This window comes from Ooceraea biroi, chromosome 8 (assembly GCF_003672135.1).
Source record: "Ooceraea biroi isolate clonal line C1 chromosome 8, Obir_v5.4, whole genome shotgun sequence".
Classification (NCBI taxonomy): domain Eukaryota; kingdom Metazoa; phylum Arthropoda; class Insecta; order Hymenoptera; family Formicidae; genus Ooceraea; species Ooceraea biroi.
Genome location: NC_039513.1, coordinates 10,038,411 through 10,056,141, shown reverse-complemented (window position 1 = coordinate 10,056,141; position 17,731 = coordinate 10,038,411). Strand labels below are relative to the sequence as shown.

General features: G+C 40.5%; 1 protein-coding gene across 2 annotated transcripts; it reads right to left on the bottom strand.

Moving 5' to 3' along the window:
* Window positions 1-445: 445 nt before the first annotated feature.
* LOC105275600 (pancreatic triacylglycerol lipase) lies at window positions 446-9,427 on the bottom strand. Of its 2 annotated transcripts, XM_011332533.3 has the most exons (8): window positions 8,696-9,427; window positions 8,224-8,525; window positions 6,993-7,264; window positions 6,616-6,886; window positions 3,401-3,640; window positions 2,872-3,105; window positions 2,399-2,726; window positions 446-2,005 (listed from the first exon to the last, which is right to left on the bottom strand). In XM_011332533.3, the coding sequence occupies exons 2-8, from the start codon at window positions 8,381-8,383 to the stop codon at window positions 1,900-1,902; spliced, it is 1,611 nt and encodes a 536-aa protein (XP_011330835.1). In that variant the 5' UTR covers window positions 8,384-8,525; window positions 8,696-9,427; the 3' UTR covers window positions 446-1,899. The 2 variants fall into 2 exon arrangements, with proteins under 2 accessions (XP_011330835.1, XP_011330834.1); XM_011332532.3 differs by having other exon boundaries at window positions 8,224-9,427.
* Between the last annotated feature and the right edge of the window lie 8,304 nt (window positions 9,428-17,731).

Here is a 17,731-nt window from a genome sequence, read left to right as displayed (position 1 = left end):
TTCGGCCGCGGGTTCATCCGGTGATGGGATACGTGGGGGGACCGTTGGCTCTTGATCTGAGCCAACGTGAAACTGTTCGACGTGTGTCGAAAGATCCCTCCCGCTGTGTTTTTGTCGAGAGATGGAATGCACGAGGGAAAAATGGAAAAACGAGAGAGCTAATGACACCGGTGCCTCTAAAAGAAAACTTGAGCCGAATGCGGAACTGCTTGTCGTGACAATATTACGTATATGTGGATGCGTGTGCTGTGCTCGCGTGTGTGAATTGTATATAATATTATATAATATTTTTCTCTCTCTGTGCAGATAATGTACGTATTTTTTTACTTGTTTTTTTCTTTCTTATTTCTTGGCAGCTACGTGTTTTAATTGTAAGGCGTCAATAAATTTGTGTAAATTTGTGCATAAGGTGTCTTCATCATGATATTAATTTTTTTCCGCGAAGCTGTTTTGAATAAGTTTATTTGCGTATGTACATTTATGTTTAATAACCCTTATCGCGCTTATGTTACGAACATAACATTACTTATGTAAAATAATGAGATATTTCTATAAATATATGCACTGGCTAGAAATTAAATAATGCACGTGATATGTTAGATGCTAACTTAACTTCCATTAAATTTTGTTTAAATTTAATGATTTCATTTCTTATTGTAACATCGCATTAATCGTAGGATTATTCCTACGATTCCTGAAAATCAATCAAATATACCTAACGAAAACAAAGAATTTAGATTCCTCACAATTCCTCTTGGCTTCATTCGGAACACAGAAATCGCACTCCTTCGTTCGGTTCGTTTTGCATTTCTGTGTTGCTTAAATACAATGTGAATAGGCGAAATTATAAACTTATTAACAACATGTTATAATAATGATTCTGTTGTTATGAAGCAAACAAATACTCCTCGCATACTATCACTGCGATTATCATTAAATTCGCAATTAATCACAGTAATGCTCTTTTTTTGCAATGAAAAATTAAATGTTCTTCTTCTCTTCTCTCTCCTTTCTTTTTTTGCATCAGAACCCAAAAGTAACATCAGGTCTGTAATAATGCTAACCGTCGTTAGTCATGTCGATGTTAGCATTAGGTGTCACGTAATTGAAGAAAATGCAGCCCTCCAGCGCATAAATATTTACGATCATAAATTAGTGGGGTCAGCGACAATTTACCGATGCAACGACAACGTTGTTGCATAAAAGTGTCCTGTGGTGACGGGTCGAAAGAGAAAGAGAGAAAAAGATAATAAGAAAGAGAAAGAGAGAAACCCCGGGCGCATAATGACAGTGAAAGGATCGTGACTTTGCCATTGGTCACGAGGGAAACCGGCGTTATTATGCACGATTTGCACTCGCTCGCCTCGCTCACGATCGGCTGTTCACCTATGACAACCGCAAAATGAACAATTTGGAATCGGAGTCGGAAACGCCGGAGTTTCTGGAGATAAACTGTCATCTGCGTGAAGGTGAAAAGTCTCATGAGAACTCTTTTGAGATTCGTCCTTCGATTTACTATTCTACATTAAATAATGATTTTCCTCAGCAGATATTGCGAGACAATTAAATATCAGATATTTTTTCTTTTTCTTTTTGCTTTATATATTCTTATATAAAAATAGATGCATTCAAGATACCTTCATGCAGACGACAGTTAACGAGTGTTATTCTGTGATTACGAGCAGGTCTTTGTCGGCCTTTGTCATCAAATTGAAACCAGAATAATTTGATTTTAATTTACCAATCTTGCTTTGCATTAATTTCCAGAAATAATTATATAGAGATCGTCGATGTTTGTAGCATCAGAATCTCTATTCATCGAAATTATACTGGTTTCAAGAAAATTCCTTGATTGCGAGGAAACAGCGTATTACATGTACAAGTTTCATCGCCTATACTTCACGTGGAAATTACGTTGTGCTCCGTATTGCGGCAATTTTCCACGGTCAAGATCTTCGGCTCGTTCGCTATCAACGTCTTGGTGTTATCCGGACACAGAGTGACCCTGAAAAACGAAACATTAGTTACGGCTTTACGTAATGCGCGTAATATTGCTCAACTATTGGGTAACCATTGATAAATGCTCGGTTCTCTAAATATTCATCAAACGATGATTATCGCGTTGTTTCTAATCGCTAAATACTCTTTTCTTTTTATTTCAAGTGTCGCTACTGAAATACTCAAATGTAATAGAAGTGTCATATAAGTTGCAAAATCGTGACGCGAGTAGTTATTATATACACGATCAGAGGTCCCACGACTTCCTAAAGCTTCGCTCGTGGAGGGAGTCGCAAGGACGTCGCGTGTACATAAATCTTGCGTGCTCAAGGACCCCGGCTTTCCATTGTTACTCCATCGACAACAAATTAAGTGCCCGCAATTCGTGTGAAATTCTCACCCATGATTAGTCTCCAGACTCTTGATGGTCAGCGAATCGATGTAGGCCCGCGGAGTGTGCAGCAGCCTCCAGGTGAGCGGATTGAAGACCGAAGTCTGGTATTCCCATGTGATCTCCACCGAGTCTGGCTTGCCTACAACGTCGCCGGGCAGCACAACCGTGTGCGTACTACCGGGTTCGTAATACTTCGAAGTTGGACTCAGCTGCATCCTCTCAGTCTTCCTGCCGTTTGCGCCAATCGCGCGCACCACGAACATTCCGACCTCTCCGCCATGCAACAAGCTCTCGTTCGTCTTGGAGACGTTTATCGTCACCTTATAGTGACCCTCTGTAATTGTTATGGAATTATATAAATCACACGTCCTCTCAATTCAGTTGAACATTTAATTCCCGGTATGTTTAATTCGAGATAATTACATCATTTATTTTATGGTAAATTAAATGTTAATAAAGGAAAACCTTATTATACTTACTGCAAAATGGTTTTTCAGATCCGGTCATCAAGTATACAGATGCGTGGTAGGTTCCGGGTTGAGCGTCCAATCCGAATCTAGGACAATATTGGTTCACGCAGTCGAAACAGCTGCCTTCCTGAAACTTGTCCCAAGACGTGCAGGGCACAGCTAAAAACGGACATGGACTGTTTATGCTCTCGATGAAATATTCGTAACTACGAATATGGTTGCATCCCAAAAATCTCTTAATTCCTGAAAAAGAAAAATATCCATGAAATTATACAAGTAAACAATAATTTATTTTTCCTTTTTTCAATAATTAATATTAAGAATAAAAAGAATTAGAAATAATATAGATTTAAATTAAAAAAATAATACTAACAAATTACATAATTTGTATGTCTTGTATATCGATATCTCGCAAAGATGATAACAGAATAATAACATCAAATACTCGAATTAAAAAGAATGCATTATAGCAAAATTCTACAAAAATTCTGATAAAGAGAAATTATACGATCAAGTAAATTAGGAGTCACAAACTCACCGCGGAAGAAGCTGCCGCGTTCCAAGGTGATGGAATTGAGGACACCCTCGTTACAACCGGGCTGATTGCGACCGCCATTCGGGTAGAAATCGATGTGTGCTACCGGTTGCGTAATGCCGAGTCCGCCGCTGATAAAAGGATTGCAGTCGGTGTGAATGGCTGTCACAAACGTCGCGTCCGTTGGATCCAGGCGAACCATCGGCGAGGTGTTGCTAAAGTGCGGCTCCGCCGGATCAAGGCCTTGTGGGTGAAATTGCAACGTGACAAGTGTTAACGCAAACATTTTGTTTCGGCAATCATACGACGAACGAGTTTGAAACACGGCGAGTTTGAATTCGGCGTGTCGGTAGAATAAATTTGTAAAGACGGGGAGAACGGATTCCGCATTTGAATTAGACATTAGCCAATGAGGGAAATCTGCGGAAAATTATTCTACTATCGACATTTTATTATATTTAATTTAATTTAAATTAATTATTATCGATTTTTCGATAAACACGAGGAATAAATGTTGACTCTCTCCAACGATAACTATCGTTGCGTCAAAAATAATTATCCGCATCGCGATGGGAATTTTGAATCATTGTCCTCGAATGTGTTAGTGAAACTGATCGAAAGTGGCATTATCATGCGAACCGCAGGTATTCGTGTAGTTTTAAGGGTTAACACGAGTCCTACTATGAATCTTAATGGCTCGTTTAATCTGTAAGGTATACCCGATACAGCTCGTGTCGTATGCAAGTATTACCGAACGCCTCACCATAATACGTATTACACTCGCATTGCGTAAATACGGAAGTTATTTTGCGGTCTACCGAGACAATAAATGGAAAGTTGAATTTGCGGACGAAAGTTATCATTACGATGCTCTCCCATCATACCACAATCCGCTTTTATTCGCTTTTGGTCACGAGATTAAAATTCTTGTCTCCCTCAAAGAAGCTGTTTGCAGTCTTGCCAGATGAATATTATATTCTTGCTCGAAGAGAGAAGAAATTCCTGCCACTCGTTTTTACGTCGGTTAACTTTCATTTAGATTGTGATTTAGATTCATTTCGATAATGTTCAGCGACACGTGAGATAATGTATATTATCACAATCCTTTCTGGTCTAGATCGTCCAAAGCATTCACTTTCAAAGAAACGGACAAGCTTCCATGTGTAAAAATATTCCTTTATATACCATGCCAAACATTTTGCATTTTCTTTCGACAATCCTTTCGCGGTGCATTCTCTCGCCTAAGCATGATAATACCCCATTATCTTCCGCCTCCTTATTCGGATGAGGCCGCTATCCTCCTGCTATCTTCCTGCCACTTCTTGGGACAACGTGTTCTCTTATTCCGGTTGTTTACCGCAATCTCGTCTGCGGACGTGTCCAAGAGCCACGCTCTTCTCTTCCATTCTTGATGCACGAGGTATCCTGCCGGCTGTCCTTGCAGATTCAATCACCTCCTTCTGTCCCCCTCCGTTAAAGATCGTCCTGCCTCGGGGTCGCGCCGAGGTGGGGAAAGAGCGTTTATTCGCCGACCCTCGGCAAATTTTGCTGGTCGCTTTGCAGCCATGATGATTATAGGCTCCACCGTCACCCTTGTTAACGCACTTTGCGCCTTCTTCTGTTATCCTGGTAGTTCCCGATGGGATCGATAGCTTACGTAACGACGAAACCCGGCCGCCTCCAATCGGGCGTGTTCGATTTCATCGACTGCGACGGGGGTGGATATTTCACGGAGCCTATTGTCGGGGTGCGTAAACTCGCCCTCGCGCATTTCCGATCTGTTCGCCATCGATACGTTAATTACGCGATAACGATGAGTTTAAAACCGTTTACAAACGCGGAAAAAAAACCGCGCGGAGAGAAGAGTGATTGGTTACGCGACGAATATCTTGCGAATCCGTGATTTTTAATGTCCGCATGCGGCATCGGATTGTGAACGTTTGCACGAACTTGTCGTTGAGCGATATCGCATCGCGTTATGTAAATCGATGGCACAAACCACAGGTAAGGATTGAAAGTATCGTAAGTGATTTTATAGTCGTTACGTTTGTATCAACGACATTTGTCCTTTATTTGCTGCTGCATCGAGCGGTATTGTTGCTCGCACGAGCCTTCGCTCATTACGTCTGAAGAAGTTTCACCGATCCTTTGAATGATAAGTTCGCGTATAATGGAGACCCTCATGGAAAGTTGAAACGAATGTTCCATACATTACGTACGCGCGTACGATGTAATCAAATAAGTAAACATCTCTCTCTCTCTCTCTCTCTCTCTCTCATATCAGAGGTTTTATGTTATGTTTTCATTCTTTCACATTTTTTTCCAAAAAGCATGATTTCACTTTTATTATATATAAATATTATATATAAATAAATGCTGTTATATTATTTAATTATATGTTATAAGAGTAAATGAATGTAAAGTCTTTATCTCAATTTTACAATAGAAATAATTTTAAAACTGAAAGATAAAGCTATAGTTTGGGAGAGAAAGTTGTATCTAGTTTTTCTCGCTGCTATTAATACGGATTATTATTTTTCATCCCAATTTCTTGAAATTAATAACGCATCAAGATTGACGTCAGAATGAGTAAAGATTTGTCCGACTTTTTCGAGCGAGTTTCGTCCATAATTTAATCAGCTATTTTTGTGATTCTCTGAACTGTTTACGGCTACAAGAAAAGGCAAATGTATTCTATATCAATCTTTTCACAACTGAAAAATGAGAGGAAAAAACGAGAGAAAGATACGCAGCAAACGAGGACGATAATGTCGCCTTCACACACTTTATTTTTAATTTATATATTCTTTTGTTATTTTATTGTCGTGTTCCTTTTTCCTCGTTTTACATTTTCTTGCATTAGCTTTTTTAGTCCTTCATAAAAAGGCAAGCTAGGCCTTTGACATCGTTCTGTCGCAATCGTTCTTTCAATCTCGTATAAGCAGCTGCTGTCTTGTTGCACATGTAATCTCCGAGGATCATCAAATCAAGTTTTTAATTCTAGCTTGGCATGTTCTAAAGCCTTGGGATGTTCTAAAGCCTTGCTTACAATTTATTGCGCGCTGCGTAATATTGCATAGTGCACGTAGTGCTGTATAATTCTCGGATTTTAAAAGGAAACAATGCGCTAGCAGTTGCTTACATAATCGAGTGACGTACGTAAAATTTTTAAATTTTCAGGATTCGCATCTAGAATCAGCGTGCGTATCTAACTTTACCTGTAATTCGCCCAAGTTTGTAGCCATATCGACGCTTCAAAGTATATCCAACGTAACCAGAAGTGTGGGCGCCCAGACTGTGTCCGATGCAGTGCATTTTCGAGGGCGGTATCCCACCAACCTCGATCAGCTGAGCCGCCAATCGCGCTGTCATAGCACCCACCAGTCGCGTATTCGCCACCGCCTGCGTATAAGGTGGTCCAGCACCAGCGATCCAATTAACTATCACGACGTTGCAGTCCTCTCGTAACAGCAACTCCTTCATTGTTCTCTGTTAACACAATTCAATGTTAATTAAATCCTGTTAACATTTCCTTTGCGTATTTAAAAACATGTACTTTAATTTCTCTAAAACGCTCATTTAGCCAGACACTCACCAGAACCCACGTCTTGTCGCCATTGTCGAGGAATCCGTGGATGATGAAGTACAAGTTGCTCTTCTTCTTCAAAGGTGCTTCTTGAATCGTGAGAAATTGATCGATTTTTACCTCATGAGGCTGTTCGGCTCGTTCACGTATGTAGAGGATGTACCGGGGGTTGATGCTGTCCGGGCGTGCCGGAAATGTGGACACTGGTCGATTTTCTCCGGACCAGGGTGCTCCAATGTAGAAGCAACCGTACGGCTCGAAGCATCGCCACATGTACCATTCTGATAAAATTTTATTTTTTATTTGTCGGTCTGAATTTACAATTTACTCGATTTGAAAATCGATGGATTTCTTCGAGTCTTCTTTCTTTCTCAAAATTAACAATACTGAATAATACTGAATAAGTCATGAATTATAAGCAAAGTAATAATCATTTTACGTTCTTGGAAGAAATCTCGTTTTCCATAATTAAACGGTTGGAAATGAAAACGTATTATTTGCGCTGTAAAACGCATTCAGTTGCGCTATCATGCTTGAGGCGTGAATGTTTATCAGCTGTAAAAATGGTAATTTCTTATCCGTTTTTGATTAGACAAGGTTTTATTTTTACGGCGTGACGACAACAAAGGAAGCAGAAATTTAGGACGCTCTGTGTGGCTCAAACGAATCTGAACGAACGCTGAAATAAATGGTACGGTTTTTCTCCGTTTCGTGCCATTCGAATGAAATTTCGATACAAGTAGCGTGTCATTAATTAATTAATCCGGATATACGTATCTAACCGATTTGTGCCGTCCTTCGCTATATCAACTGACGTTCGAGCGACGAGTGCTACTACGAATTACTCTCCAGGGGTTATCGGGACGCTCAATGATATCTCGACACGCAGTTCAATCAGTTCCTCGAAGCCCTCGCTGATGTTTTGTCTCGGTGTTGGATTAGCGATTAACGCATCAATATGCAAATGCACGTGACTCTAGCTAACTAATTCCTATTTTCCTTGCGTCGTTGCATTTTCTTATTTCTTCACCTGCTACAGCTAATGTAAAACTTTCAAATTCCGCCGTTTTATTTTAGTAAAAATTATCTTCTTCGAGTGACGATAAACAAGCATCAATCTTATCACGATTCAATTTTTCTCTTTTTTTTCCTTTCCCCACGAGTGATAAATAAATCTCGAGAAGATTTCTTGGCTAATAAAAAATAAAGCGAATTTTTCAGACGCAGAATTAAGACTTACGATCGTCCATGTCGAATTTGTTCTCCTCTTCTTCCGGCGACAAGGTTGTGGTAGTGATATTCTGGATTGCACTGACGTTTTTCGAGCCTGTTTCCTCCGGCAAGGTAGCCATCATGTTGGCCGTGTACGCCAGCACCAAAAGAGTCTCGTTGAGGAACATGTTGAATAAACGTTCTCTTCGTGTTAACAGATATTACTGCTCCTCCCTGTGTGTCCTACCCGCAATCTTCCGCTCTCAATTCTGTCACGGTATCTTGTAGCCTTACGTATTACGATAATCTTATCGTGTTACACGTAACTTCCTACGTCAGAGTAAATCGTTTTCGTAGAAGTGCGAAAGTGGGGAACTCGTTTCACTGTGACGGGGACATACGTCACATAAATAAATAAATTTTATCACTTATTTAACTTTTTGAGTCCTTTGCACGATCGGTCACAGACAGTGCATTAAGAATGTCTTCTTTTTTGTCACCTTATTGCAGTCTGGCGAAGACTACGCGGCAGACGTGAGCATCCAAGGATTTCTGAGTCATCGGAATCTTTGCAGTTTATTGAAAAGGAATGGCACTTTTCTCTCTTCAGATATTATAGAAAGACGTTATACTGCGACGTCCTTGGCGTCGACTCTTCGAAGACCTCGTGAGCTCTAAATGTTTGTCTCGTCGGCGAGACGATTCATCACTGCTGACTGTACTATGTAAGTCGCGCGATACCGCGCAATAATAATGAAAAATCGATTGACGCAAAAGCACCGTGATAACACTCGTCTCGGCGGCGATCCCGATACTAAGCGCCCCGTTACAAAATAAACGAAAATTTATATCGCGCGTGCATTCAACCGTGCGTGACACGCAGTATTATTTAAAGCAGAGCCGTTATATATGGCCTCCCTTTTCGCTTTCTTTAGAATTCCTTCTTTAGCTTTATCTTATAAACAGACTTTAATCCTAAAGTCCAACTTCTTTTCTTGGTTTTAATAATTTCAAGATAAAAATACTTTAAATTTAGGATAATCTTTGAAGTACACTAAAGTTTTGCGAGTAATTTTTTTCTACATTTATTTGCCGGGGATTGAAAATTGCAAACGCTCTGCTAGCCGGCCGTCGCGATTATACCAAGCGAAAAAAATCGAGACGTCTGTGAACGCGTGGAGATGACACGGTCACGGTCAAGCGTTCTCGATGATCTCGGGTCCACTGATCAGTCAAGCACTAATCACTCAAATTTCTGCTGACTCGTCCGAACTTCGTGTATTTCCGCCCGACTTCGAGAGAAGCTCGACTGGGAGGTATCCTCTTCCTCGGCGCGCTCTCCTCTGCTCTTTCATTCTTTCAAGAAAGAAACACAAAAGAGAAGTTGTTTGACGAATTGTTTTTACAGAGAAGACTATACTTTTGCAAATTTTCGCTGTATGTGAAATGTTTGTGATTACGTGTATAAAATATCTATAAAATATCGAAGAGAAGTCTATACTTTTGCAAATTTTCGCTGTATGTGGAATGTTTGTGATTACGTGTGTAAAATATCTAATGTATAAATAAATAAAATATCGCGTGCAACAAGTATTTAAAAAAATATATAAATCCTTTTAATCTTCATTTATATCGCAACTAAAATAATATACTAAAATACTATAATGTGCATATAAATATATGTACATATGTATGATAACAATGTTTCGCACTTCTGCTAAATTCTAATATAAGATACTAGAAAAGTATGACTGAAACTTAGAGAATTCCATCAAAATTAATTATAAGTTAGTAAATTGCAGCAGCTTGAAACGAGTCATTAAGTAAGGTACCGTTTCTACAGAATCCGAGGGGGTGTTGTCGAGAGAGCCTCAAAAGAGCCGCCTTTTTTGTTGTTGCCGCTTCTTCGTGGAAGCGCGTCTTTTCCCAGGCGATGCAAGACGATAAATCCGTCGGTGGTCCAGCGGCTTGCGGCTAATTAAACCAGATCAAAGCCACTTAAGTGCTTGTTAAGATGTCCTCGTTTTCCCTTCTCTCAAGTAGCGCGACGACGTTTCCTGCATCGTCAAGGTGCAGTTTTGCGACCGTTGTGATGATTGTGTGTAAAGGAGGCCACTATGAGAATTTCTGCAGGTAAGAGCAACGAGTGGTAGCCTTGCTATAGATCGAGGTCGATCCTCGGAGAGAGTGCATGCAAGAAAGACATACACGCATGAAGAACTTCGTGAGAACTGCACAATTAAAATTTTAAATTAAATGAATGTTTGCAATTTAATGACTGTGATTTCTGAAAAGTATAATATCAAAAATAACATGTTAACGTATTAGAAAAAATTCATTAGCAAGTAACATTATTAGGTACACACATGATAAATTTTATATTGTCTTTCCTTTAATTAGTCTTTTTCTAACTACCTGCCTTAGAAAGAGACGAAGAGTGAGGAGTTAAACTACGGTTAAAGCGACATTGGTAGAAACGGACCTATGTTAGGTACGAAACGTTTACACATGTTCTTTGGCAAATAGATGAATCGCATCCGAGTGATTTTACGATGGTGACGGTATTATTTACAAAACCCCATTCAATGTCCACTGAAATTGGATACGAAGCAGGCTTCAAACAAGAATAGGAGTTTCTCACAACACAAGGGTTCCTTTCCGGCTTTAGGTATATCGAATCGATCGATATACGGGTGGGTCAAGAGCCGGTAGCACGCCATAGAATTGGCGTACCGCCCTATGGGGTGCCATCGACCGGGTGTACCCTCGTAAACGGAACCCCTCACGTGTTCCAGCACCCCCCTTTGCGAGTCACCCCCCTGGTGAAAATTGCCTCCTGCCGGATCGTGAATTCCTAATACTTCGCACCCCTGAGATGTCTCTCGTGTTTGCTCAGGGGTTGTAGCAAAGTCTTTGCAAACGCGCGCCAAGCCCGCAGGACTCCTGATCGTTCCTGCGGGCTTGGTAGTCGAATCGTACGACTGTTGCATCGTGATTACCACGAAAAGTATGAATGACAGCTCCAAGCGAGTGTCAGGGGTTGCTACCCTCGATGCATTAGTCCTGTGTACAGGATCTGCGCTCCGACCTTTCAATCCGACTTTTAAATACGCGCCCACGTCCAATTCCACCTTTTCCGGTTTTACGATTTACGATATTTCCGCAGATATCTTTATTTTATAAATTATATTACACACTGATATAATTATGTTAAACTCGTAATTATATTCGTAATATTAAATTTTTAATTAACATTATACTGTTCCTTTGCGTAACTTGTATTACGCATCGATGTGTTTCTATAGTGAGAGCTCGATAAGTCTAGAGCAAGTCTAGTTTCATTGCTCATTCTTTGATTAATTAATTAGCTGGACACTGTTACACGTGTTCATTTACATTAAAAGAATATCAAGAAGATAGTGGAGAAAATGAAAGAGAGATCAACTGCAAAGGCGCGCATATGTTCGCGCGTGGGTAGCCACGGACGCCATAACGTGGGTCTTTAATGATATGAACGACAGACTGCGGCCCCCTCTGACCTTGAAGGAGCCCTTGAAATACTCCTACCAACCCTTGCTACCCTGTTACATTGCCCTATCCAATCCCCATTCATTTACATGCGCCTCCGTGCGAGGCGTCCTTCGGGCTCGGTCGAGCTGTAAACACATGAAACGCTCGTTGCAGGTAAATGCAAGATTCCGACACGAATAATTGTTCATTGTAATTCAATTGAGGCGATACAATCAATATTTCATCTTACGCGTACGCACAATTTAAAAGATAATGTTTATTTTATAATATAACTGTGCGACGAAGCTATTTTTATTTGTAATTTATTACGTTTCTTCTTCTCAACTAATAAATTTTCTTAATAATTTCTTGTTATTTCTTAAATAGGCACTTTAAACATCTTGAATATTTCCTCAATGTTATTGAGCGATCATATCACACTTTCAAGAATTTATTTAGTTGGAAAGAAAAGTTTAACACGTCATATTCAACTGACGTTAATGTGAAAGTGATAGTAAATATTTATCAGTATCTTATAAAATGAATTTTGTAAGATATGTCTTTTGCATCAAAACATTTGTTTAGTGCGTCAATGTGCTTCTGTACTTTGCACTATATTGATCTGACATCGTTTGGAATTATGTATATTCTGGTCAATGTACATCAGATATCGGCAATTGCGTTGCGAAAGGTCGGAGCAAGATTTTCCTTGCGAAATATATAAAACTAGAAAAATTGTTGTTAATAATCAATGTATAAAATGACTATTAGCTTTATTTGATTTATCGCAATAAATATCCCGCACGAATGAATAACAATAATTTTACTTAATAGAAAAATAATTTCAAGAGCACAAGTAATAATTGCAGATAGAATCGTGAACTCTGACTTTTCCTGTCGTTGACTTTTCTGTTCGGATGATAAACTATTTCTAGTGAAAGATTATCTAACTTTAATATGAAAACAAATACAAAACAAACAAAATCATTTTTTTATTTCCCGTAAACGAACGAATCTTTCGTACATTTCCATTTAAAAATCGTGGTTTTATGTCTTTATAAAATTCAATCTTGAAAATACACAGAAGACAGATAAAATTTATGAAAATACCGTCCATGCATAAACCTATATCATTATATATTGAAAAAAGCTTTTAACTCTTTGAAAAGATATTACGAATTCATATATTCATTAAACCTGTGTTCCACTCGAGACTTTTAAACTTTCTGCTTTTTCTCTCGGTTTTTTGTTTCTCTTCTTTGCTTCTTGAGCATAAACGCCTTTGTAGGGCTACTCCTTGATCTGAATCTTGTCAGTCTTCATGAATTCCTGTTCAGTTCGCCGACACGTGTCCGTCTAGAGTTACGTAACCCTTTGAACATGTAGTTCAACGCGCAAGAGCGACGCGTCGCGTAGTTTAATCGCCGTTCACGCGGACAATTAAACTAGGCAATTTTGTGGGACAAGAAGAAAAAAAAAGGATCATACAAAACGAACTTGATTTTTTTATCAGGCGAACATGAAAACGGTGAAGCGAAGCGACGCGACGTGCCGGTTGTGCGTACGATGCGTTCCATATCGTTGACCAAAGTGAAACCATTTCCGCCTGCGCGTTTTACGAGCGCGCGTTCGTTGTACTTAAAAATGCGCGAGCACTGTGTGTACACAGAGTGACTGGAAATTCGTGCAACGATTTTTTGACCAATCTGAGATGAAGGACCTTTTTCCTTAAAAAAAGAAAATTAAGCGCAACGAATGATCTTGAGTTTTTTTAAAATGTAAGAATTTTTTCCAAGTTGGAATATCAGAATGCAACTGAAAAATAAAATCCTGAACTTTAGTTAGTTGTTAGAGGAAGATGTTTGAAGAGAATTTTCTATCAAACGTTAATATATTAACAAATGAGCATATAAATTTTGGCTAGTTTGCAAAATAGTTTATTCTTCGTGTTTATTGCGTGATTATTGCGTGAGGCCGAGTATATGAGTAAATATACTCAAAGTATTCTTATTTTAATCGTCATTGCAATAACAGATAAATGTACGTGACTATAAACAAATGTTTTAATAGAAAATAGTACGTCATATAAAATAGTCTTTCTATATAATAATTATGTATAATACTTACGTACATTTCTCGATATTTGCCTAAGAAGCTAGAAAATAATAACACGCGATTACCTAGTGATAACATCGACTGCTTTTATCAGCATCACGCAACATTATACATACATTTCATAAGTGAATTTTCTCCTCAGTACTGAAAATCAAAGAAAAATTCTTTTATCGACAATAAAGCGACTGCCTGCATCAGTTAACGTAATCGATTAACAAGTATTGGTTTACGTAATCGAACGAAAACAGATTGCTTTATCATGCCGAGTGAAATTAATCTCAATAGATATCGCTTCGGTAACTTAGTGACTCGTGGTGTGAATTCCTGCGGATTGTTTTTACGCGGATAAAACTTGACTGAGAAAATCGCCTCTGGTATTCTCTTTTTATCCCGTTTCTACTAGAAATGGTAGCGCTGGAGGTACGCTCGCAATTGCCCAAGTGTTTGATTAGGCTTTCGATGCCATGCCTTTCTCCGGTGGACTGCCATTGCGCCATCGCCCTTTCGGTAGGGATTATGGCGTAACAGTCAGGGCCGAGGAGTCCCCAAAAGACTTACATGCGTGTTCTAAGACCCTGTGATCACGGCCCTTCGCGTGATGGCCCTAAAGGGGTCAACGCGCGACGTTCCGTTCTGCTCGGCGCGCGATCGTGATTCCACTACACGCTCGGAACGCGCCTCGTCGACAACGGTGTCGCCGTCGAAGGGAAGTCGGCTGGTGACATCGATTAGGAGAGCATATACCGAGGAGTGCTGGGTAACCGCACAGCTTGAATAATTTCTCTTTTTCTGAAGAGACATGTGTGACATCGGCTATACGTGTGGAAAAAGCGGAGAGACAGGTCGATCTATCGTTTCCTTCCTTTTCATTGTCAAACGTTATTGAGTTGAGAAATATAAAAGGAATAAGCAAGATGTCATAAGCATGAATTTTAATTTTATATCAAGAAAAATATCTTAAATAAAGATATTTGTCATACACTCTTAATGCTATTCCATATGTAAAGATTAAAAGTTAAGATTTTTTGTGAGCGCAAAGTCTAATTCGTTCAAAATAAAACCTGATTTTGAGTCTACTATGTTGCATTATGCATTGCAATCAGTAGTACATAAATTTGTACTTATCATTCTAAAATATTTCTCTTCACTATGAGCTAGGTGACACTCTCATGGCTTCTTATATGGGTTACAGTACAGTAATTTTTCACTGCAGCAAAATATATAGTTAACGATGGTATGATAAATCGTCTCCTCATTGGAGAGTTATAGACGATGTGCTCGCATAAACCCGCTATCAAGGTACTGATCTCAAAAATTTATCGACCGGTTTATGGTATCCTGTTAAACTTCAACGCTGATTTGACTTTCACTTCTCGAAGCCCTTGGCGAAGTTGTGGGTAGCCGGAAGGTACTTTCGTCGCTGATGCCGCTGAGTTTTATCGAATCTATCTCCCATCCATAACGCACTGGCATATCGATACATCGCATATTTCAATTTTTCAAGTAAATCGCCATTAATCGTAATGACTATCGCAACCATCGTTCGCTGCACACACACACACGCGCTCCTTCAAGAATTACAACTTTCGAAGACGTCGCAAGTGTTTCGCGCACGTATTAACACGCGTACGCGATATTATTCAATTTTATATAGACGATCTCGTGGTAGTTATTTTATTTCTGCAAGCTAGCAAATTGGTGGTGTCGCATAAACGAAAGTTCTCCGTACCGTGCATTTAACCCGGTGCATCTCGCCGTCGACACGGCGGCGGCTTTCGCGAACGGCGTGGCTGCGGTATTACATTAACGCATCCAGGAAAGTTCGTAAATACGCTACGAGGAAAGCTGTTACGAGCGCCCGGATCCCTTCTCAGGACTGAAGGGCTCTCGCACGTGTTTCGACCAGTCCTTTCTTCATGGTTCCCTAGTAAAAGTGCGTAGGCGTATACCCTTTAGGGATTAAGAGTCGCGGGATTCCCATAAAAGGGCTCGCCCGACTCTACAGAGGGTGTCCCGTGGAATTTCGCGGTACCGGGGTTGCCCCTCGCGGCTCATGGGTTCCTGTTGCGTTAGTTTATCTTTAAATCAGCGTTAAGCGGCCAGAGCCCTCAGTCTTTTGTTTACCGTGTCGCCGCCGACAAAAGCTCTCGTCCCCGTCCCCGTCGCCCCTCGTCAACGTCATGAGAACGAAAGCGGTCTCGTGCACGACTGCGCATGAATACTAATTGGCACCGAGGAAGATGGAATTAGGCAATCATCTCCGTGTGGAGGGTACGCGTGGCAGGAGGACAAGGGGCGATTAGGGCGATTATCGGCCCTAAAATGGAGTCGCAGCAGGACGGGTCCGCCATACGCTTTATGAATCTAAAAATCAGATCGTCGAAAGTCCACGATCCACGAAAAAAGCATCTCCAAGTCGTTCGAGAATCTGTTTGTCGTCTGGCTTCTCGTCTCTTTCTATTAAACAGCTAAACTTAATCGGAAAAAAGAATGATAAATTTAACGAGATCATCTTAATTAAAATTGATCTTGTCACGCGAGTGATAACCGCACTGGTGATAAGGTCGTCATCGAAACTGTCACTTTTTTTATCAACTTCCGGATGACTCGATCAGGGAATCATGGCGTGATCGTGGCTCGCGACTGTCACGGCTCGGTCAGCATATAAAGTAGGGCACGATGCGGTTCGCCATGGTGTACATTTGTCTCGTACCGTCTTACGAAAATTCGATTTCTGCTCGGCAGTTTTTGTTTTGGACACGAACGGTTGAGAGCGCAGTTGCCTTGCTTTAAAACGAGAAACGAAAGTATCGCAGTTCATGATGTTTACCTCTTGATTGTCTGAAATTGATTTTCTAATAACAAGATAACATTGATAACAAGTTGCATTTACTTTTATTCTTTCCGGCCTTAAAACAGAAAATGAAAGCAATCAAATCGCTGATACGTGATATAAATGTGAGATTCTTTTTCACTTTTACCACAAAAATAATGATCGCCAATTTATTCTTGTACCCGATCCACACATAGAAATCAACGATTATCGAAAAATCGGCGTGCGTGAAAAAATTGCGTTTTTTTTCGAGCTTGGAAGAACATGGAATCAGGAAACCACGTATAGACACCCCAGGCTTCGCCAGGAACGCCCTTGTCGGGCTCGCCGGACCATCGCAGGAAGACTGCTGTGCCGCGATTGGCCGCGGGCGCATAAACCCCACCATAAAATTGCGTTTGCCTCGTGGCAAGGCAAGACAAATCACCTGGATGTCAACGGTACCAGGAAATCATGATCAAGTTGCACCGCTCCACATTTCTGACGAGATTGGCGGAAAGAGTTCCTTGTTTACTTTGGCCCGATCCTTTTACCTTAGCTCCCTCTTTGACAGTGAACTCGATAATGTCATAGTTTCATATAATGGAGACCTTGACTCTCGCAATGCTCTCGATGTCGCGCCAAGCATATTGAAGAATTATCGCAATCGATTGCATCAATAAACTCGTTTCTAGTTTCTCAACGATCAGAACGAATCTAGAATTCGCTGAAAGCTCATATTCTTCATAATTCGCTGTCGATAAATCTGAAACAGTTAAGATTTCTTCGCGATTAAGAAATCCGACATCGTCGATAAAATATCGATGTCTTCTGCCTTCGATTCTTCGATTCTCTATCGGCGCGTGTCTGCTTTTCGTTCGTCCAGCACAGAGCGCAGCCGAATAACGGAAAGAGAGAAGAGTCGGTCGATAGCCTCGTAAATTATCTCGGTTTGTCGCCACGGACAGAAACGAGCAGACACCGACGGTATTAGGATATTATGACGGCGAGCCGCGGCGATGCCCTGCGCCGCGGTCGGCTTTCTGATCTCCTGGGGATCGCTGACGCTCGTCGGCGCTGATACCACGCGCTGAAGCGC